Source organism: Onychomys torridus, chromosome 14 (genome assembly GCF_903995425.1).
Source record: "Onychomys torridus chromosome 14, mOncTor1.1, whole genome shotgun sequence".
In the NCBI taxonomy this organism is placed as follows: domain Eukaryota; kingdom Metazoa; phylum Chordata; class Mammalia; order Rodentia; family Cricetidae; genus Onychomys; species Onychomys torridus.
The window spans coordinates 37,828,677-37,851,308 of NC_050456.1; the positions used below are offsets into that span (position 1 = coordinate 37,828,677).

Genomic DNA, 22,632 nt, shown 5'->3' on the forward strand with positions numbered 1-22,632 from the left:
TCTGTCACATTTTGTGTCCTGCTGCACCACCCCCGGGGATTCCATGCTTCTTCATCATTTATTTTGACCCTCTCTTGGCCTCCTTTCTAGAGTTTTAGACGTTACTTCATACCCATTTCTATATACATAGAGGCAAAGATCTGTATATAGAAGAGAATTTGGCTTTTGTCTTTCTGAGTTTGGATCACTTTGCTTAATATTTTATTTCCAGATCCATTCATTTTCCTGAGAATGTCATAATTGGCTTTTGCAATGCTGGTTTAACTCCAGGTTTCTAAGCACACAAAGCAAACACTCTGCCACCGAGCACATCCTGAGCCTGTATGTGTCTAGTCTGACCAACTTTGGCTACTTTCTGTGCTTTTCTCCTTTGGTCCTGGACACTTCTAGTAGGACAGCAATCAAATAAATGCTGAAAAAGTAAAACACAAAGGAGGGTGAAAGGACCTGAATAACCCTGCGTGACGAACATGGTGAGGTCATCTTGGGAGCACTGTTTTATGGGTTCCCTCAGCATTGTTCCCGGTCTCTAAAGGAACTCCACTCTGTCCACAGTTACCTCTGGGATTGCAGGTGGGACAGGTCAATGGTGGTGTCAGGATAATCGAGGGTGTCCTCTTCCTCCTCCTCCTTCGTTTCACCAGCCGGCTCCTCATCGTGTGTGACTTTGTTGGCTTCTTCATCCTCAGAGCTTTCTTCAGGTATCAATTCCTCACTTACTTCATCCTGGCCACTCTGAGAGGCCACGCCCCCCCGATGGAGCTGAGTCCTGAGTTCTCCTTCGACAGGAGTTCCACGGAGCTCCTCTCTCTCCTCTTCACTGCCGTCACCCCCGTCTGTGCAAGTCCATAAGGAAAGTCAGTGTGCAGCTCCGCCGAGGAGGCTATGTGACCCCAGCGATTCCTAGGTTGCCTGAAACTCACTCAAACTTCCTCTATTCTGACAAAAGGACAGTTCTTACATGACCTCCAAGATCATTCTAGCACAGATGGACATCGCCATTATTTCTGTAACAAACCTAAGGTTTCTGTCACAGCTACTTCTAAAAGGCAAGACGGTGAAAGTAGTTGTATAAATTCTACTGTTGTATTAATTTCATTAATTAATGAAATCCAAGATACATTATATAACTAATTTCACACTTAAGAAAGAAGAATACTAATATTAGTAACTGGGTCCAATTGCCATCTTTCAAGGATTATCATGAAATATATATAATATATACTATTGTTACTCATATATCACTTTATGACAGGGACATGGTAGGCATCAATCAATAGACTCTAATACACAGTAGTTTTAAATTAAGCAGTGCAATATGACCCCAAAAAGGAATGACCCCAGGAGAGAGAATAACCACAGAAGTTGTCCACGGTACCCTTTCTCTAGGTTCCTTAGGTAGTAAATCTCTCTACTTGAGGCAAATATATTATTAAAAAAAAAAAAAAATCAATCAAAGCTGGGCATACTGGCTTATACCTTAAAATCAGCATTTGAAAACTGAGTCAGGCCAGCCAGTGGTGGTGCAAGCCTGTAATCCCAGCACCCAGGAGGCAGAGGCAAGTGGATCTCTGTGAGTTCTAGGCCAGCCTGGTCTACAGAGCTAGTCCAGGACAGTTTCCAAAGCTACAGAAAACCCTGTCTCGAAAAAAAAAAAAAAAAAAAAAAAACCAAAAAACAAAAAAAAAACAAACCTGGGTCAGGATGGCAGTCAAAAGCCTGGCCTAAACCAAAACTCTCATATTAGAAATTATATTTGAGGGGCTGGAGAGATGGCTCAGAGGTTAAAAGCACCGACTGCTCTTCCAGAGGTCCTAAGTTCAATTCCCAGCAACCACATGGTGGCTCACAACCATCTGTAATGAGATCTGGCGCCCTCTTCTGGCCTGCAGGCATACATGCAAACAGAATACTGTATACATAATAAATAAATCTTTTTAAAAAATCTTTAAAAAAAAGAAATTATATTTGATATAAATTTGATATACTTGATATAAATTCATCTTCCTATCATTTCTAACTCCTAAACCCAAAAGGAAATGTGAATTAATATTTATCCAAGTTTATCTGTTAAATATATTTACAAGATATCCATTAAATGCTCAAATTTTACCAGAAGTATTTTGGTGATCATTAACTATTTTTTAATTCATTGGAATATTTTTCAATCCCTAGTATAAAAAATTCAGCATTTCCAGAATAAAAAAAAATCAGTAAAATTGATAGTAGTTCGGGTTATTTTTAAAATTCTGGTTATCATAGAAGAGACACAATTTCTTAAGATTGAGAAATAAAACCAGAGAGTAACCATCACGAGGCTTGACCAGATCTGATGATGACTTCCTAAGATCCTAGCACTGAGAGACAGAGACAGAAGGACTGATCATATGATAAGCTCCAGGTAAGCCAGAGCTACAGTGCTCTCAAGAGGAAAACAAGCCTGGCAGGGAAGATGACAAGACTCAGTAGGTGAAGTGCTTCTCTTTCAGGAGACCATGTGGAGAGGGAGATCAACAACAAACCAGGTGTGGTGGTACGCACTTGTAATCCCAACAACGGTAGGAACAGGCTCGCGCCCAGCCAGCCTTGCCTAATCAGCAAGCTCCAGACCAGAAAGAAGCTCAATCTCCAGAGAAAGTAAACAGTGCCCAAGAAACACCCAGTGTTGTCCTCTGGCTTCCCACACACATGCACATAAACACACACACACACACAAATGTCACAAGCCATTCACTATAACATGTCAACTACCTAGCTGTTCCATCTCTTCCGACATGAGTTCACTTGTGCAGCTTGTCAGGGTTTCCATGTCTTCATCCTGTGCTCTGACTTTCCGTTCACCTCGATGTCTCCAGACACAAGACTCATCTACCTGGAGAAAAAGTTCTTCCTCACTGCTGAACTTTATAAAAGAGTATATATAAAGTAAGCTCACAGAAAGTGAAGATGAGTACCTTAAAAAGGAAGCTAAACCCCATCATTAGATACGAAGGAGGAAGGAAATTCTTTTTTCCTGTAAAAGATAATACATATTAATGTTATAAAAATCAGTTTTCTCCACTTTTTTGTCTGAAAGTATTAGATACCAATGATTATATCCATCTTTACCTTGTACTAGACATAAGCATTTAAAACACTTAGTATTATATATAGAATAGTTATCAAGAAAAAGTATGAATACCTGCTCCCACCTTTTGGGTTTGTCAGAACCATAATAATTTTTTTTTTTTTTAATTTTAAGAGGTCAGGCTATAATTCTTATTCATCAATAAATGTGTGATGATGACAAATGCTGAATTTGCCATGCCAAGGAAAAACTCCCTTATCTCCTATACATTAAGTTGTATGTGGGGAAAAAAAAAAAAAGCCGGGTGGTGGTGGCGCATGCCTTTAATCCCAGCACTCGGGAGGCAGAGCCAGGTGGATCTCTGTGAGTTCGAGGCCAGCCTGGGCTACCAAGTGAGTTCCAGGAAAGGCACAAAGCCACACAGAGAAACCCTGTCTCGAGAAAAAAAAAAAAAAAAAAGTATGTGCAATTACAGCAGTCCATTTCTACTCAAGAATATCTGTAAAATGGCTCTTGCCTCCATAATACCAGTTAAGGATAGTTTTCATATTAAGCTATTACCTCTTATCATGAAGCTTCCTGTTGTCAAATACTCTCCTGTTGGTGCTGTTTTAGACACCTGAGGAACACAAGAACGCACGATATTCTTATCTACAGAAGAAGTGAGACAGGCTCTCAGTTCTTACAGGTTGGCCTTGAACTTGCTATGTAACTCAAGATGACTTTGAATTTCAAGTCTCTCCACCTCCGAAATGCTGGGATTACCACTGTGCCTCCCATGCCTCCTGTAAGTGGCGCTGGGGATTAAAGCCAGGGCTTTGTGCATGCTAGGAAGGCCTTCCACCCAACTGAATTGCATCTTTAGTCTCCTAAGATGTTCTTTTCAAAAATTTTCTACCCAAGAGGAGGAAATAATCATATTCAAGTAAGCAACTCTAAGTCCTGAAAACTTTATAATTTAGCAAAAATTCTCAACACTGCAAACACAGATATATCCTTCCAATGACAGATATCCTTGACAACATAAATAAAGAAATAACAAAAGATCTACTAGTCCAATAAAATGACATGGACTAGATTGGAACTAGCTTTTTCTTCCAGCATAGGATACAATGAGAAAAGAATAAGCTTAATAAGCTTAGCACAAAACCTTACTGGAAGATAAAGTTACAGTCACTAAAATCCTTTCCCAGGATTCCTTTTGATAGTAAAACAGATTTCCTTCTCCTTAAAAAATATTTTGAAAGTTTTGTTTTGTTTATGGTTTTGGTTTTTCAAGACAGAGTTTCTCTGTGTAGCCCTGGCTGTCCTGGAACTCACTCTACAGACTAGGCTACTTGCCTCAAACTTAAGAGTGCTGAGATTAAGGGCATCCACCACCATCCTTGGCTTTGAATGCTGTTTGTTTCTTTCCTTTCTTTCTTTCTTTCTTTTTTTTTTTAAAGATTTCTTTATTTATTATGTATACATATACCAGAGGAGGGCACCAGAGCTCACTGTAGATGGTTGTGAGCCACCATGTGGTTGCTGGGAATTAAACTCAGGACCTCTGGAAGAGCAGCCAGAGCTCTTAACCTCTAATCCATCTCTCCAGCTCCCAAACTTTAACAATTAAGAGTGTGTGTGTGTGTGTGTGTGTGTGTGTGTGTGTGTACACCGCACTGTACAAATCAAAGGACAGCTTGCAAGGAGTTGGTTCTCCCCTCCCAGCATTTGGGTCCCAGGGACTGACCTCAGGTCATCAAGCTTGATGACAAGGGTCTTTACTGACTAAGCTACCTCCCTAGCTGCTAAAACTATTTTTGGTTTTTCGAGACAGGGTTTCTCTGTGTAGCTCTGTGCCTTTCCTGGAACTCACTTGGTAGCCCAGGCTGGCCTCGAACTCCCAGAGATCCGCTTGGCTCTGCGTCCCGAGTGCTGGGATTAAAGGCGTGCACCACCACCGCCTGGCTCAGAATTTTTTTTAATGTAGTTTGGTAAAACAAAGTGAGGGAGCTAATTCCAAAGATTTTACATATTTGTGAGTTTTCTAAATTTGACTGTATTTTATTAGTTATAAGCAGTTAGAAAACCACTTTAATTAATAATAGTAGAGGTATAAAGTATTATCCCTGGGCTGGAGAGATGGCTCAGAGGTTAAGAACATTGGCTGCTCTTCTGGAGGTCCTGAGTTCAATTCCCAGCAACCACATGATGGTTCACAACCATCAATAATGAGATCTGGTGCCCTCTTCCGGTGTGCAGGCATACATGCAGATGGAACACTGTATTTGCAATAAATAAGTTTTTTAAAAAGGCCTTAAAATAAATAAATAAATATTCCTCAAGTATATAAATTTCCTAAAACCATATCACAGAATAGCAAATAACATAAATATAAAATGAAATAAATCTCAAAGATGATATTCTTTATTCACCACATAATTTCTGATTCTTGCAGAATTAATGCCTCATTATCAACTCTAACTGTTGACAATGTGGATCTATTTGCAATGGGAAGTCAACTATGAGATGGTAACATCTGAGAGCACCGACAGCTGAACTTGGTGGCACGGGCCTGGAGTCCCAGCTATCTGGACGGCTGAGGTGGGGGACAGAGAGTTCAAGTTCTGTATGGGATACAGTGAGTCACTGCCAGCTGGAGGAACTTAGATCTCCTCGCAAAGTGAAAGTAATAAGGGGCTAAGGGGACTTGCTTAGAATGTATGAGTCTCTAAGTGCACTCTCCAGTATGTCAAAAACGGAATCAAACAGGTAGACGAAAGCAAAGCAAACAGCGTTGAACATAAAGAAGGGCAATCACTGAAACCAAACAAATACATAGAACACAGGTTAGACCTACTTTCTGGAAGGGCAAAGAGAATTCAGAAAAATCTGAATCAAGCTGGATGTGGTGTGGTGCTGTGTACCTTTAATCCCAGCACTTGGAAGCAGAGGCAGGCAGATCATCTTTGTGGCCAGCCTGGCCTACATAGCAAGTTCCAGGCCAGCCAAGGCTACACAGGGAGACCCTGCCTCAAAACCCCAAAGGAGAAATTTTGGTTTTTTTCCTTCACAGCACTTGCCACCTGGTATGCATATATTTTTTTTCTACTGCTTAAACATAAAACTTTATCAAGGTATGTACTTTGTTTTCCTTCTACAGCCTAACCATTTGTAATGAGGTATAGCTCAAGAGATTAAGAAAATGGAGCACAGCCCTTATTACCTGATGATGGTACACCCACCAAGCACTCGTGATAACCCGTGCATCCCAAGCAGCACTGTAGCAAAGTGCCATTGTGCCTGCCTCAGTCAAAGTCCGTGGAGGGATGGGTTCTCCTATAACAGCAATGCTATGTTTCAATACCAAAGTACAGGGTTTCTACAGAGCAAGACGTCAAAGTTATACTTAGTACAACAGTTTTAATCATCTTCGATCTTAAATATTTATACCACATTTTATTTCAAGATTCTATCTACCTATTTACCTACCTGTTGTTGCAGTGTTAGCGACCAAAAGTTTTATTTTTTACATTTATTTACTTGTGCGAGTGTGCTCATGAGCATGAGATAATGCAGTGTAACCACTGCCACTATATAATTCCAAAACATTACCACCACCACCACCAAAAGCAATGCTCCTTTCCAAACTCAGCTACCTGCAATCACTAAGTTACTTTCTGTACATATTGTGCAAAGTTCAGATAAATGGAATTATATGTAGCCTTTTGTGTTTAGCCTAGAATTTAGAGTGGTCCTCCTGCCTCTGCTCCTGGGATTATAGGTATGATCTGCCACACTTGGCTTTCTTTCCTTTCCTTTAATATTTTACAGATTTTACCTATAGCTTTCTCTATCTTAGCAAGTTTATTACTAATTTTATGGTTATTTTGGATTAAAAGCCAGGGCTTTATGCATGTTAGAAAAGTACTATACCACTGAGCCATGACTCCTATTTCTTCCTTTTTAAAGATAAGATCTTATATAGTCCAGGCAGTCTTCAAACTTGCTATGTAGCTGAGGATTGCTTTGAATTTCTGATCCTTTCACTTCTACTTCTTGAATGCTAAGATTATAGGCCTGCACCATCATGCCTGGTCTACATGGCACTGGAGATTAATGCATTTCAGACAAACACTCTACTAACTGACTACATCCTCATACTCCTTATTTAATTTAATTTAATTATGCCTGGTTTATCAGTTTATTCATTGCTAGTTGGGGTGGTTTGAGTGAGGTGCCCCCCCCCCCCATAAGTCTCAGGTATTTGAATACTTGATTCCCAGCTGGAGGCTGTCTGGGAAGGATTGGGAGTGGGAGGTGTAACCTTGTTGGAAGAGGTGTGTCAATGGGAATGGGCGTAAGGTTTCAGAAGCCTCCTGCCATCTCCAATGTACTCTCTGATTTCTGTTTGTGGATCTGCGTCTGGTGGCTTGTCTATCATCAAAGACTCTTAAGCCTCTGGAAATGTAAGTCTCTATTAAACTCTTCAATACGTTGTTTTGGTCACGGTGTCACAATATAGAGAAGTAAAGAAGACACTAGCATAGAGAACTACAATGTATCTTCTTTTCTTTTTGTGATACAGAGTCTCACATAGCCCAGACTGCTTAAGAATGACCTGGACATCTGAGTCTCCTGCCTCTACTTCACAGTTGCTGGAATTACAGGCCTGTGCCACCATCCTTAGTTACAAGTTAGTTTTGTACACATCATGGGCTGTGTGAACATTCTTGCTTGTTTATTGTAACTCAAATTCTGGTAACCTCTTTAGTTGTTGTTTTGGTTTTTTTTGTTTTGTTTTGTTTTTTAGGAGGCAGAGGCAGGTGGAGATCTCAGAGTTTGAGGCTGGCTTCGTCTACATAGTAAGTGTCTCCATATATGGAGACCCTGTCTCCAAAAACCAAAGCAAACACATACACACCAAACAAATAATACGTGTGTGTGTATAAAATATATATACATATATATATATATATGTAAAAGATAGTTTGGGTACAAGAGTTTTACTCCTTGTCAATGTGAGCATTTTAAATTTCATTTTATTGTTGTCTTAATCTGGGTTTCTACTTCTGTTCCTGTGATAAAACATAACCCCCTCCCCCCCAAAAAAAAAGGGCAGCTTGGGGAGGAAAGGGTTTCTTTGGCTTGCATATCCAGTGTCACAGCCCACTGAGAGAAGACAAAGCAGACTCAGACAGAGCAGGGACGCGGAGGCAGGAGCTGATGCAGAGGCCATGGAGTGCTGTTTACTGGCTTGCTCAGCCTGCTTGCTTCAGCAGCAAGGGTCCCCAGCACGGGGCTATCCCCACCCACCATTGGCTGGGCCCTCCCACATCAAATGACTTACTTTAACGCCAAAATCTCACTATGTAGTCTAGTCTGGCCTTAAATTTGGAGATTCTCCTGCCTCAACCTCCAGAGTACTGAGATTTCATGTGTATATGACCACACACAGCTTACCAATGATTTTTCTACATCAATTGAAATCCTGGAATAAAGCACATGGTGTATAATCCTTTCAGACTGTTGCTAGATTCAGGCTGCTTATACCTTGTAAAGGATTTCTGTGCCTGTACTCTAAGTGAAGTTGCTGTTTTTCTAGTGATGTACTTATTTGGTTTTATTACCAGGAAATACCAGCTGATAGAATGAATCAGGAAGTATTCCTCTCTCTCTTATTTGGAAGGAAGAGTTTTTGAAGGAAGAGGTTTTTTTTTTTCCTTTTTTTTTTTGTGGAGCTGAGGATCGAACCCAGGGCCTTGCACTTGCTAGGCAAGTGCTCTACCACTGAGCTAAATCCTCAACCCGAAGGAAGAGTTTTTGAAGCACTAATTTTTTAGGGGTTTTTGTTTGTTTGTTTGAACTAAAAGATTCATCAGTTAAGGTATCTAAATCTGGGGTTTTTCTTTTCTTTCTTTCTTTTTTCTTTTTTTTTTTTTTTTAAACACAGGTTTCTCTGTGTAGCCTTGGCTGTCCTGGAACTTGCTCTGTAGACCAGGCTGGCCTCAAACTCACAGAGATCTGCCTGACTCTGCTTCCTGATTGCCAGGATCAAAGGCGTGTGCCAACTTTGCCTAGGTGAAATTTTCTTTATGAAGTGTTTCAATCTCTTGTTATGAATTTTTTTTTCCAATTTTCTGTTTCTATCATCTGATCTGTGTAGAGAATGTTCTCTGTATATTTGTTAGGCTGTGTTCTAGAGATATTGTTAGGTTTAGTTATCAAACTGTTCACATCTTCTAATTCCTTGTTAATCTACTGTTTATTCTATTCACGTTCATGTTCAATGTTGACATTTCCAAGTATTACTGTATGTACCTGTGTCTATCCACCCCATTACTGTATGTTTCATTTATTATAGGACACATATGTGTCAGACACACACATTATGACTCTTACATTCATGCAATGTTCTCATATCATTACAATCTTTATCTCTTTTTTGTTATTTACAATACTGGGTGATGAATATTAATTCTTGTTTATCAGTAACATTAAAAATGTTTTCAGGAGCCCAAAGAGATGGCTTAGCAGTTAAGAATGCATACTGCTCTGGCAGAGGACCTGAGGCCAGTCCCCAGAGCCCAAATGGTTTATGTGCCTGTGACTGTGACTCTACCCAGGGGATTCAACACTCTGTTCTGGACACAGTGACCACCTGCATGGATCGCGTGTGCACATTCTCACACATGCACGCACATATATACATAACTAAAAACAAACAAACAAAAATCCTAAGGAAAGAAATTTCCAGATAATGGAATTATAGTACCTGTTGGATTCTTAATCACACAGCTGGTAGCTCCATGAAGATCAGCATGCACATAAATATCTCCTTAAAGAAAGACAAATGTGAAATGATATTTTAGGTCCTATTTCTTTTGGTTTGGTTAGTTTTTGTTTTGTTTTCTTCTAAATTTCTACTTTAAGATTTTATGTTCTCTGTATATGTGTTAGGCCGTGTTCTAGAGAATTGAAGGTTTAGTTATCAATCTGTTCAGTCTTCTATCTCCTGTCACGACTGTTCTGCCTGCACGGATGTAAGTGAACTACCCACATGCAGCACCCACGGAGAAAGGGGCATCAGATCCTCTGGAACTACAGTTATAGGTGGTGTGGAGCACCCATGTGATTGCTGGGAACTGAACTCAGGGTAGCTGTGACGGTCGTCAGTGCTCATAAGTGCTGAGCCGCCTCTCCTGCCTGCTTCCTTCCTGGTTTTGAAACAGGGTCTCTTTGTGCTCTGAGGCTATGCTGGGACTTCTGGTGTCAAGCGGTCCTCTGGATTTAGTCTCTAGCAGCTGCAATTACAGGCATGCACTACACACCCAGATTGTAAGCTGGACAAATGGTCACAGACTTTAGCATTTAAACACTAAGCGTTAAAAATTTTGATCCACCATCACTTGGAGAACTGGAAACTATTTTGTAAATATAGCAGATCAAAAGTCCAACAACACAGATTAGCTCATGAATACTATTTTTGTAACGCCCACTTAACAAGATTTGGCAAAAACTTCTCCAACCAATTGTAAGCCATAGAGCATTAAACCCCAATTCTGTCAAACAAGAGAATAAGATGAAAATCAATGCCTATGAATGAAATAATCGATAACTCATTTAAGAGAAAACTTCATAGATTTTAATCTTACCTGGTGTCAAGTATCTTTTCACGATGATCTCATTCTGTTGCTGATCTCGACCACCTATAATTAGATAGTTCTCTGAGCTAATGAACCACAGAAATTTCTCAAACCTATCAAATTGAAAGAAAATAAAGTTAACATTTTTTTCTTTATAGCTGCCTGAATCCATACCACTTTTAAAACAAAATATAACAAAACAGAAAGCTGCCATTCCTATATAGAATAAAATATCAACAATCCAATCACTTTTCAAGGACCAAGTAAAATTTTTTAAAAATTAAAAAACAAACAAACAAAAACCTATAATGTATTTTTACAACAGTCTTAGAAGAAACTACATTCTGGCAGGGTACAGTGTTGCATGCCAGCACTGGGGAGGCAGAGATAAGGGACCCTCTGCGTTCTATGCCACCCACTGATACAGTGAGACCTTGTCATTGGGGGCTGGGGGTCAGGGAGGACAAGATAGGGAAGAAGAGAAGGAGGATGGACTAAATGAATTCTATAAAAAACTTATCTCACTGAGTTTGGTGGGTGAAACACACCTAAGTTCCTAGCACTTGGAAGAGGCTAGAGAATCAAGAGTTTTTCAAGGCCAGCCACAGCTACATATTGGATTAAAGGCTAGTCTAGGCTATTTTAAGCTATCAGAAAAAATAACAACCCACAAACCAAGTTATTTCTATTTAATTCTTCTTTTGGTTTTTCAAGATGGTTCCTCTTGTTTTTGTTGTTTTGGTTTTTTGAGATAGAGTTTCTCTGTGTAACAGCCCTGGCTGTCCTGGAACTTGCTCTGTGGATCAGGCTGGCCTCAAACTCAGAGATCTGCCTGCCTCTGCCTCCCGAGTGCTGGATTAAAGGTGTGCGCCACCACTGCCAGGCTCTATTTATTTCTTTAAAACTTTCTTAAATTATACGTGTATGTTCATGTGTGTATCTGTTTATGGATATGTACACATGAAAGTAGGTGCCCAGGTGCTGTGGGATAATGCTCTCATACACTGTAAAGGTTTGTCACTCAAATTGGTTTAATAAAATGCTGATTGGCCAGTAGCTAGGCAGGAAGTATAGACGGGGCTACCAAACTAAGAATGCTGGGGAGAGGAAAGGCAGAGTCAGGAGTTGCCAGCCAGATGCAGAGGAAGCAAGATGAGAATACCATACCAAGAAAAGGTACCAAGCCACATGGTTAAACATAGATAAGAATTATGGGTTAATTTAAGTGTAAGAGCTAGACAGTAATAAACCTGAGCTAATGGCCCAGAAGTTATAATTAATATAAGCTTCTGTGTGGTTAATTTGGGAAGTGGCTGCTGAGTATTTTGGAGGTGTTGGTGGAACAGAAACTTCCACCAACACCCAGGGAGTCCAAAAGGGGGTACTGAAGCCCCTGGAGCTCGAGATACAGAAGATTGTAAGCTGTACAATGTGGGTACTGAGAACTTTACTCCATTCCTCTGGAAGAGCAGTAAGTGCTCTTAAGCACTAAGCCATCTACCCAGCTCCCAAAATTATATCTTTATTCTATATAGGCAGCATTCTGAAACATAGGGATGGCATAACAATGAGTTAATTATACAAATCAAAATTACAAAATATCAAATGCCCTAAGATTCAGCTTTCTTTCAATGGGATACTAACTAGGCTCTGGACCACTGGTAAAGAAAGAAACTGCCAGGCAGGGGTGGCAGATACTTGTAATCCCAGCACTTGGCAGGGTAAGCCAGAGAATCAAAGTGGAAGGTCTGCCTGGGCTACCAAGGGAGACCCTGTGTGATAGTTTGGATGTAACTGGCCCCCATAGAGGTGTGGCCTTACTGGAGAAAATATGTCACCGTGGGGGTGGGTTTTGAGGTCTCATATATACCCAAGCCACACCCAGAGCTTCAGTCTGCATCCTGTTATCTTCTGATCAAAATGTAGCCAGCATCATGTCTGCCTACACACCACCATGCTCCCCACCATGATGATAATGGATTGAGCCTCTAAAACTATAAGCCACCCCAATTAAATGTTTTCCTTATAAGAGTTGCTGTGGTCATGGTGTCTCTTCACAGCAATAGAGACCCTAACTAAGACACCCTGTCTCACCATTCCCATTTCTCAAAAGACAAAGTACCTGAGGTTCTCATTAATTTATTATTAGGGCAGAAAGAATAAAAGGACAGCAAGCTGGATCAGGGATTAAGAGCACACGCTGCTCTTCCAGAGGACCTGGATTTGATTCTCAGCATGAACATGGCAGCTCACAACCATCTGTAACTCCAGTACGAGGGGACCTGACACTTCAGGGTAGAGCACAGACCTACATGCATGTTGAACAGCCATATTTATAAGATAAATTTAAATAAAAGAAGGTCTGACATTTAGAAAACGACAGACAATATAGATGAAAATAAAGATTTGCTATATTATATATAACAGATATCTTCTATTGAGTCAATCTATAATACCAAAAACTTCCAGTTAAAATATGGCATATATACATCAAGCAATAACTATCAATACATCCCTCAAAATACAATAGGAAAAAATTTTCTTTTCTGGTTTATTTACTTATTTGTTGCTGGAGACAGAACTTGAGTTAATTTTGACTGATTTGTTAATAAATGTCGAGGAACTTGGACATGATGGTCAAATGCTCTACCACTGAGCAACATCCCCCATCCTTTTTTGTTCTGGAAACATGGTCTCAAAGAAGTAGCTCAGTCTAGTCCTGAACTTATGATCATCCTGCCTGAACTTCATGAGTGCCAGGATTATAAAAATATGACACTGTGCCTAGTTCATATTTTTTTTTTTGTATATTTTTAGCATTGCCAGAGATACAATCCAGGGACTTGGCTATGCCAGGAAAGTGCTTTAGCTAATGAGTTACAAACCTTTCCTGTAATCTAATTTTGTTGGTGGTGGTCTTTTTGAGACTGAGTCTTACTATGTTGACCAAGCAGGCCTCAAAGTCAAAGAGACATGTCTGCCTCTGCCTCTGCCTCCTGAGTGCTGGCATTCCGCCCCAATCTGGTTTTTGACTAGGAAGTATACACTGGTTCAAACACGGCAGGCCAAGGTTTACAAAAAGACATGGTGCATCCCTCCAGGGTCTCACCACTGTCTAACCGGGAGGCACTGGTTAGCTCCTGCATACAGAACTCTAGTCTCTTTATGTACAAAGAAGCTAAAACAATCATTCCAGCCTTGTCATTTTTCAGACATAGTATACAATGTCCTACATTTCTTTCTTTTTTCACACAAAATATCCTTGCTGAATGCCTTTAATTCTTTATTTAATTCCACGACTACCAGAAAAGGCATCTATAGAAAAACAAGGACAAGCAAACAGATTAGGAGAGATAGAATACATACCCTAAAATCAGCCCAGTAAAAGAACACATACTTGAAGAGGCTAGGACAGTTAACGTTACTTGTCAACTTGAGTGAATTCAGAATCACCAAGGAAACACACCTCTGAGTGTATCCGAGAGTGTTTCCAAAAGGTGTTACTGAAGAGGGAAGACCCACCCAGAATGTGGGTGGCATAAGCCCACGGGCTGGGCTCCTGCACTAACAAAAGGAGAAAGCGAGCTGGACACGTGCATTCCTCTCTGCTTCCTGACTATGGACGCAGTGTGACCAGCTGCCTCCTGCCCCAGCCACCATGTCTTTCTTGCCATGCCCCTCCTCAGCATGCAGGTCTGTAGAGGAGCCACAATAACCCTTTCTTAATTTGCTTTCACAACAATGAGAAAGGGAACTAATACAGAAGTCAGGAAAGACTAGCCAATGTACAAAGTGCAATAAGAAAGACAAAGACAGGACAGATAGGACAAACAGAAAGCAGACAGCAAGATGGGTGCATGTAAGCTGCAAATAACAAGAAGTTACATGCGGCATAAATATAGTAATGGCCCTCAGTAAAACATGGAAAACTATCAGGTCAGCAAATAATAATAACAGCATATGCATGTGCGTGAACGTGTGAGTGTGTAAAATACAGGTTATAGAAAGATTGAAATAAAATACAAAAAGACAGAGCATGCACACACTAATGAAAAGCCCAACCAGATAACAGTTCCACATGTGTATCTATTATAGCCTCACATAAAGCAAAAGTGACAGAAAAGGAGAAATGGACAAATCCATAATTATATTAAGTTCTTAAGTAGAATAATTATAAACTTTCTGAGAAAAACCCCAATTACTACAACTAGAGAATCTAAACAGTCAATTTCTACAAAGAAAGCCAGGCATAGTGGGCTGATGCAGGCCTATAATCTAGAGTATTTGGGAGGTTGCAGCAGGAAAATTGCAAGTTCAAGGCCAGCCTGGCCTTACACAGTGAGTTCCCGATTAGCCAAAGATAGACAGGCTGACCTGGTCTTAAAAACAAACCCTTATTTGTAATGGAATACTTCCTTCCCTCCCACCCCCCAGACGGTTTCTCTGTGTAGTCAGTCCTGTCTGTTCTCAAACTCACAGATCCACTTAAAGGTGTGCATCACCATACCAGGCTTTTGAAACACTTTCCCATAAGGACAATTTCAGGACTGCTCCATTTTACAGGAAAATTTGATCCACATTTAAAGACAACTCAAAAACGAACATTTCTAGCTTGTTTTATGAGGCACTATGACCTTAATATGACTACCTGATAAGAACACTACAAAGAAAATGAAAATTATAGGTCAAACTGATCAATAGAGATGTCAAATGTAATCAAATGAAGCAGAAAGAAAAGGGAAACAAGAAATACAATAAAAACTTGACAAAGGAGAAAGAATCAATCATAGTAGACTAGGAGTTCTATACAAACAGGTAACAGAGATCATGTCACAAGCCAAACCACCCAGAGAACATCTCCTTAGCATTTCAATATCCTCTTCTGGAATGTGAGTGACAAGAAGGGGCACCAAATACTAATGAAGGTCTCTACTACGAAACTGGAGATTCCAGGAAAAAAGAGGGTGGGCAAGCAAGGTCATAAGGCAAATATAATTCTAAGGTTATAGAGCTATAGTTATGCAGGCTGAACAAATCTGTAGATCTAATGTACAACATGAGGACTATAATTAATAATTAGAATTGTAAAGCCAGGTGTGGTGGCGCACACCTTTAATCCTAGCACTTGGAGGCAGAGGCAGGTGGATCTCTAGGAGTTCTAGAACAGCCAATGCTGCACAGTGAGACCCTGTCAAGACAGAGAAACAGAAGAGAAAAGGAGAAGAAAAGAATTAGCTTATTGTACACTGGAAATTTGATCAGAGTATTATCACCAAACAACAACAAAATGGGTATTCAATGAAACATGATAAATAGAAATTTGCTTTTTAAACCTTTTTTTTTCTAAAATTACATTTATATGTCCAGTGCCTGTCTGTCTGTCTGTCTCTGTGTAGGATCAATTGTGAGTGAAGGTCGGAGGACAACCTGTAGGAGCTGTCTCCTTGGACCATATGCATAAGGGCTCCTGGAGCTTAAGCTCAGATTAGCAAGCCTGGCAGCAAGCACCTTTACACCACCAGGCTATATCACCAGCCCCTATGTTTTGAGCCAGGATCTTGCTCTGAAGTCTTGGCTGGCCTAGTACTTGTTCTTTAGTCCAAGGTGGTTCATGAACTCATGACAAATCTCCAGCCTGTTTCTCAACTGCTGAGGTTACAGGCGTGCACCACCACACCTAGCCTACAGTGGATATGCTTGGATGTGATAATTATTTCACTGTGCATGTAATACATGAAAACTTCATGTTGTATACTTTAAAATACATACAATAAAAGCCTGGCGGTGGTGGTGCATGCCTTTAATCCCAGCACTCAGGAAGCAGAGGCAGGCGGATCTCTGAGTTTGAGGCCAGCCTGGTCTACAGAGTGAGTTCCAGGAAACTCTGTCTCGAAAAACAAAAGCAAAACAAAACAAAAATACATACAATAAAATAAACTATAACAACTTGGAGAAGATATAATTGATAGGGAGGAAAAAAAAAGTAAGTAATACAGCATTGGGGACTGGTTCCCCAGCACTGGGTCTATACAAGGAGGATTGCTTCTGTTATAGTCCAGCATGGTCTACCTAATGGATTTTAGAAAGCTTGTACTACAGAATCAGACTCTTTATCAACAAACAAACAAGAACAACCCCAGCAAACAGTAATACATAAAGCAAAGCTTCTACAGAGTACTTGGAGAAACCAACCAAGTAATTAGCCTTTGAAAACATGACAGGAAGTTAAGGAACTTGCTTAGCCAGTATGGTACTGCACAAAAACCTTAGTTTGGATCCCCAGTACCCATGCAAAAAGCTGGGAGAGGCAGCACACAACTGTAACACCAGTGCAGAGAGAGGGTAAGGGAAGAGAAATCTGGAGGCTCGATGGCAGCTGGTCTGGTCAAAATGCAGAGCTCTCGATTCAGTGAGTGACCCTGTCTGAACAACTAGAGAAGCCAGGTGTGGTGGTACATGCCTTTAATCCAAGCACTCAGGAGGAAGAGGCAGGCACATCTGTGAGTTCAAGACCAGCCTTGTCTATATAGTGAGTTTCAGACCAACCAGAAAAGTGAGACCCTGTCTCAAAAAACAAAAAACAAAAGTAGAGAGCAGCAGAGGTCTCCTGACCTCCAAGTACACAGCTGTAAGCACATACAAGATAGACAGCTCAGGTAAGAAATTCTGAGGAAGAACTGAAAGATAAAGTTGAAAACTTCACTGAGAATGTGCATTGAAGAGACACCGTGTTGAAAATTGGAGGACCCATTCAGAAGGTTCCATATGTAAACACAGAAAAGGAAATACATTAAGAAAACTATACGAAGAGGTTAGCAAGATAACTGAGTGGGTAAAGGCACTGGCCTTTGAGTTCAATCCCTACATAGTAGAAGTGAGAACAGATTCCCACAAATTGTCCTCTGACCTCAACAGGAATGCCATCACCCACCCCACCCCTCACTCCACATGCACACATTAAACACAGGAAGGAAAAAAAACTGTCAAGAAAGTGTGTCAGAACTTAAATTTCTAAACTAGAAGGGCCCACAAAGTATGCAGCATGACAGGCTAAAACATTTTTTCCAACTTCTATCCATGAAATTCTAAAGGGAAAAGGCTGTAAGGGTATTTGGGGCTTGGGGAATGTGGGGAACAGACACGCCTCTACATAAGAGCTCTGCAGAAGGCACAAAGCATCAGCTGCTGGAATGACTGAGGCGCTGGAGCTAAAGCTCAGTCCAAGGTTACCGGGTGGAGACCTGCAGGCGGGCAAAAGGCAGGTCATGATGAAGATGGGTGTGGAGACTAGCTAGTGCAATGCCATACAACGGGAGCCTATCTACTCAGGAGGCTGAGGCTGGAAGACTGCTTGAGTCCAGGTGTTTAAGACCAACCTAGGCAACATACTGAGACCTCACCTAAAAAACAAAAACAAGGGGTTGGGGATTTAGCCAAGCGCAAGGCCCAGGATTCAGTCCTCAGCTCAAAAAAAAAAAGGCCAGCCTGATTTACACAGAAAGATCCAGGTTAGGCACCAAAACTACACAGAGAAATCCTGTCTTGAAAAACAAAAACAAAACCCCAAAAAATAAAAAACAAAAGCAAACAAAAATATATGCGCGCACACGCGCGCGCGCGCGCACACACACACACACACACACACACACACACACACACACACACACACACACACCACACAAGTATATAGTAGCTAGAAAATCTCCAAGAGAAAGCATGTAGCCTAACGTGGGAAGGCCTAGTTCAAGTCTAGTACCAAAATATAAATAAAACTCAAGAAAGATTTGTTATGAATTACTCGGTAGGCCCTGAGGGTATCCAGCGTGCAGGGAAACATGCTGGGCAGGTAGTGGCATTTGAGGCACAGCGGCGATACACAACCCAGATGATGCATCACTACAGAGAATTTATTATAATAGAGATAAAAGAGGCAGAGAGACAGAAAGAGGAAGACGGGGGGGGGGGGGGGTTTGAGGGTGAGCAAGAAATGGGCAGAGTTTTTCCTTAAAAATAGACTCTTATGTCAGGACACAGGGTGGCGCCAAGGGGAGTGGTAAGAATATTAACAAGATCTCTGACATATCCAAAAAGGTAATACTAATGAAATTCTAATGTATTTGAATATAGTTCAAAGTCTGACACTGAATTTGTGAGACACACACACACACACACAAATTTAAAAATTTTTATAGGGGTGTGTGTGTGTGTGTGTGTGTGTGTGTGTGTGTGTGTGTGTACAAGAGTTACATGACGGAGTTACAGGTAAGCTGCCCAACATCGATCCTGAGAACTGAACTCAGCCTTCGCCAGAAATAACACATGCTCTTAACAACTGAGCCATTTCTCCAGCCCTAAATAATCCTTAGTGCAAAGGAAGACAACAACAACAGAAAAACTGAGCAGAGAGGGAAGACAGAATACCACAGGCTCAGCTATGACTGCAACTGAACAATCCATAAAAATGTGAAAGCTCATTATCAACCTTGACAAAACTATGTCTGTATCTAACAGAAGACAAGTGGAAAGAAACTGAAATTCTCATCTTCTATAAGGAGAGGTCAATGAAGGACTATAGAACAACAAAAATCATCAAGTAGAGCTGGGAGGTGATGGTACATGCTTTTAATCCCAGCACTCGGAGACAGAGGCAGACAGATCTCTGAGTTCAAGGCCAGCCTGGGCTACAGAGCAAGTTCCAGGACAGTCAGGGCTACAGAGAGACCCTGTCTCAAAAAACCAAAACAAACAAACAACCCACCAGCCCCCACCACAAACAACCTTCCCTCCCAAAAAAAACCCCATGAAGCAGCAATACAAGCTATTACAGAGAGAAACCAGAGTATCTAACAGGCTGAGGCTGTTAGAGCTAAAGGCAGAGGCTGGAGAGATGGCTCAGTGGGTACATGTACTTGCCATCAAACTTGAGTTCAAGTCCTAGGACCCATAAGGAGGAAGAAGAGAAACAACTCCTGAAAGTGTCCACTTCACTCCACATGTGTTCCAGGGTACATGTTTCCTCATGGACACACCCACACAAGAAATAAATGAAGAAGGAAATAAATACGAAGAACTAAAACTAAAAAGTAGTTTCCTTGGGAGAGCAGGCAATGGATAAGGATGAAGAGTAATAAGACTACTGGTTTTATAGCTAGCGCTGTAAAATCGCCTGGCTTTCCAAACAATATGCATATATAATTCCAATAAAAACCCCAAATATAAAAACCACACTTACCAATACACTTTTCTTGCCTTCTGGATAGAAGTAACTGTTTGTACTTCTTTTAAGGTTTGCTTTGTTTTCTTTTCTGCTGATTTAAATGCCTGTTTATTAAAAAAAAAAAAAGTTTTTTTTTTTTTTTTTTTTAGTAATTTTAGGATGTAGTTACATAGCATCAAGGTATATAACAGCGTAACAGATTGCTTTAGGCGGCTTTCACTATATTGCCCAGGCTGGCCTCTAACTCACCAAGATCCTTCTGCCTCAGCCTCATGGATACACCTAGTTTAATAACTAGTTGTTAGGAGCCATGGGACGGTGCCGTGGTAAAGCCCTGCTGCCACGCCTGCTGACCTGAGTTTGACCCCTGGGCCTACAAGTTGTGCTCTAATCTCGGTATGTGTATCACGTGCAAAAATAAAACAGAAAAGACTTTATGTCATAAAGTGACTTGATTTAGACACACAAGTGTATGTATAATGAAAACAGATATTTTACCTTAAGAAGTAAAATGAATTAAATGTTTACTGTATGTAAATTTTTAAAAGATTTATTTATTATGTATACAGTGTTCCTCCTGCATATATGCCTGCATATCAGATCTCATTATAGACTGTTGTGAGCCACCACGTGGGCGCTGGGAATTGAACCTGGAACCTCTGGAAGAGCAGCCAGTGCTCTTAATCTCTGAGCCATCTCTCTAGCCCCTGTATGCAAATTTTTACCTTTTTTTTTTTTTTTTTTGCTAGAGCTGAGGACGGAACCCAGGGCCTTGAGCTTGCTACGAAAGCACTCTACCACTGAGCTAAATCCCCAACCCCAGCAAATTTTTAAGAGCTATAAATTAAGAACTTTCTTGTTGTTGGGAATGGTAGTGTACTCCTATAACCCCAGCACCTGAAAGACAGAGGCAGGAAGACCCTGAGTTTGAAGCTGGCCTGGATATACAAATATGAGGCCAGCCTAGATTAGAGAAGGTAGGTCAAGGAGGTTACTCATTTAACAGAAATGAGAGTCTGCTTTGTTCCAGACTCTCTCTGACGACTGGAATGCAACAATGAACAAAACAGCAAGGATCATTTTTGTTGGTGCTGTTGTTGTTTTGTGTAGTTTCACTATGTAGCTCTGGCTAGCCTAGAACTCACCAATATAAACCTCACTCTGTAGACCAGGGAGGTTTTGAACTCAAAGCTCCACCTGTCTCTGCCTTCCAAGTGCTGGGATTAAAGGCATGCGCCACCACACCCAGCAACAATGACACTTTTATGGACTTACACTCTAAAAGATAAACAGACAAATATTCAAATAATTTTTTTATCAGTTGAAGAGTTGAGAAAAACAGCAAAGTAGATTGAGAGTGGCATTATTTTTAGTAGAAATGGTCAACAAAGGCTTCTCTGATGTCTCACTCAGGCAGATATGTAAATGAAATGGAGAGAAAACCTTGAAAATCCGAGGGCAGATCACTTCAGCTAAGAAGACTAGCAAATGGAGTGTTAACAGCTTAGATGCAAGATTGTAAAACATCTGTAGCATGGGCTGGGTGGTGGCGGCGCACGCCTGTAATCCCAGCACTAGGGAGGCTGAGGCAGGTGGATCTCTGTGAGTTCGAGGCCAGCCTGGTCTACAGAGCGAGTTCCAGGACAGCCTCCAAAACTACACAGAAACCCTGTCTTGAAAAACCAAAAAAAAAAAAAATCTGTAGCGAACTTCTGCCCTCTGGGTCCTCCCACTGTGCTGTAAGCCTGTATTGAAGACCTCCTCCCTCCTTCAATAAACGGCATTCGACAATTTAGAAAAATAAAAAAAAGAAGACTAGCAAGTACAAAGATTCTGAGAACAGCAGTGCACTCTGGTTTCAGGAACTGTGAGGCTCCAGTGTAGCCAGAAAAGGTGTAGAGTTGAGTCAAAGGGAAACAGGTCACACAGGGTTCTGCAGGCCAGGCAGACAGTGCTAACTGTACTCAGACGGGATGAAGCTGGAAGGTTTGAGTGCAGGGAAGATGACGGAGTCTGCTTGTGGTTTAAAAGTATCACTATGGCTGCTAAGTTGAGAACACACTGCAGTGGGAAAAAAGGTCTAGTCATGTGGACACAGGGAACCAAGGCCTAAACCAAAGGAATAACGATACGTGGTCAAATTCTGTGTACAGTGCGTGCGTGCGTGCGTGTGTGTGTGTGTGTGTGTGTGTGTGTGTGTGCATGTGTCAAAGGCTGGTCTCAAACTCACTAGACAGATTAGGATAACCTTTAACTCATGATCATTCTGCCCCCACTTCCCCACTCCTAAAATCACAGTCAAGTGACAGAGAACCCAGTAGGTTCTGGTTATACATGAAATTGAGAAACGAAAAAGTGTGGGACTGGCAAGATGGCTCAGCAGGTAAAACATGTGACTCAAAGCCTGCTAACTTGAGCTGGATCTCTGGAGCCCACAGAAAGGGAGGGAGAAGCAACTCTACAAAACTGTCCTCAAGCCCCATGTTCCCTGTGGTATAGCACACACACACTAACACAGGAAATGACAGGTTTGGACATGAGAAGAGAGTTCTGGATATCTCTAACACTGAAGCAGATAAAGATGACAGTGCTATTTGCAGAGATGAGGAAAAAAGAGGGAAGTGGAGGTTTAAGGAAGAAAGTAAACACAGGAAATAAGCACATTTAAAGCAAAAATTAAAAATGGGAGAGATTTTTGAATTAGAAAACCCCACTTAGCC

The 22,632-nt window shown here is 41.0% G+C and overlaps 1 protein-coding gene across 1 annotated transcript in view; it reads right to left on the bottom strand.

Moving 5' to 3' along the window:
• Positions 1-22,632, bottom strand: part of Nemf (nuclear export mediator factor) — a 55,380-nt gene that overhangs the window by 9,460 nt on the left and 23,288 nt on the right. Inside the window, exons 16-23 of the mRNA XM_036206350.1 lie at positions 19,928-20,016; positions 10,705-10,808; positions 9,825-9,887; positions 6,276-6,388; positions 3,629-3,686; positions 2,955-3,013; positions 2,752-2,872; positions 560-836 (exon numbers count right to left, since the gene is read on the bottom strand). Of these exons, the coding sequence (XP_036062243.1) occupies positions 560-836; positions 2,752-2,872; positions 2,955-3,013; positions 3,629-3,686; positions 6,276-6,388; positions 9,825-9,887; positions 10,705-10,808; positions 19,928-20,016 (884 nt within the window). The remainder of the gene's footprint in view (positions 1-559; positions 837-2,751; positions 2,873-2,954; positions 3,014-3,628; positions 3,687-6,275; positions 6,389-9,824; positions 9,888-10,704; positions 10,809-19,927; positions 20,017-22,632) is intronic.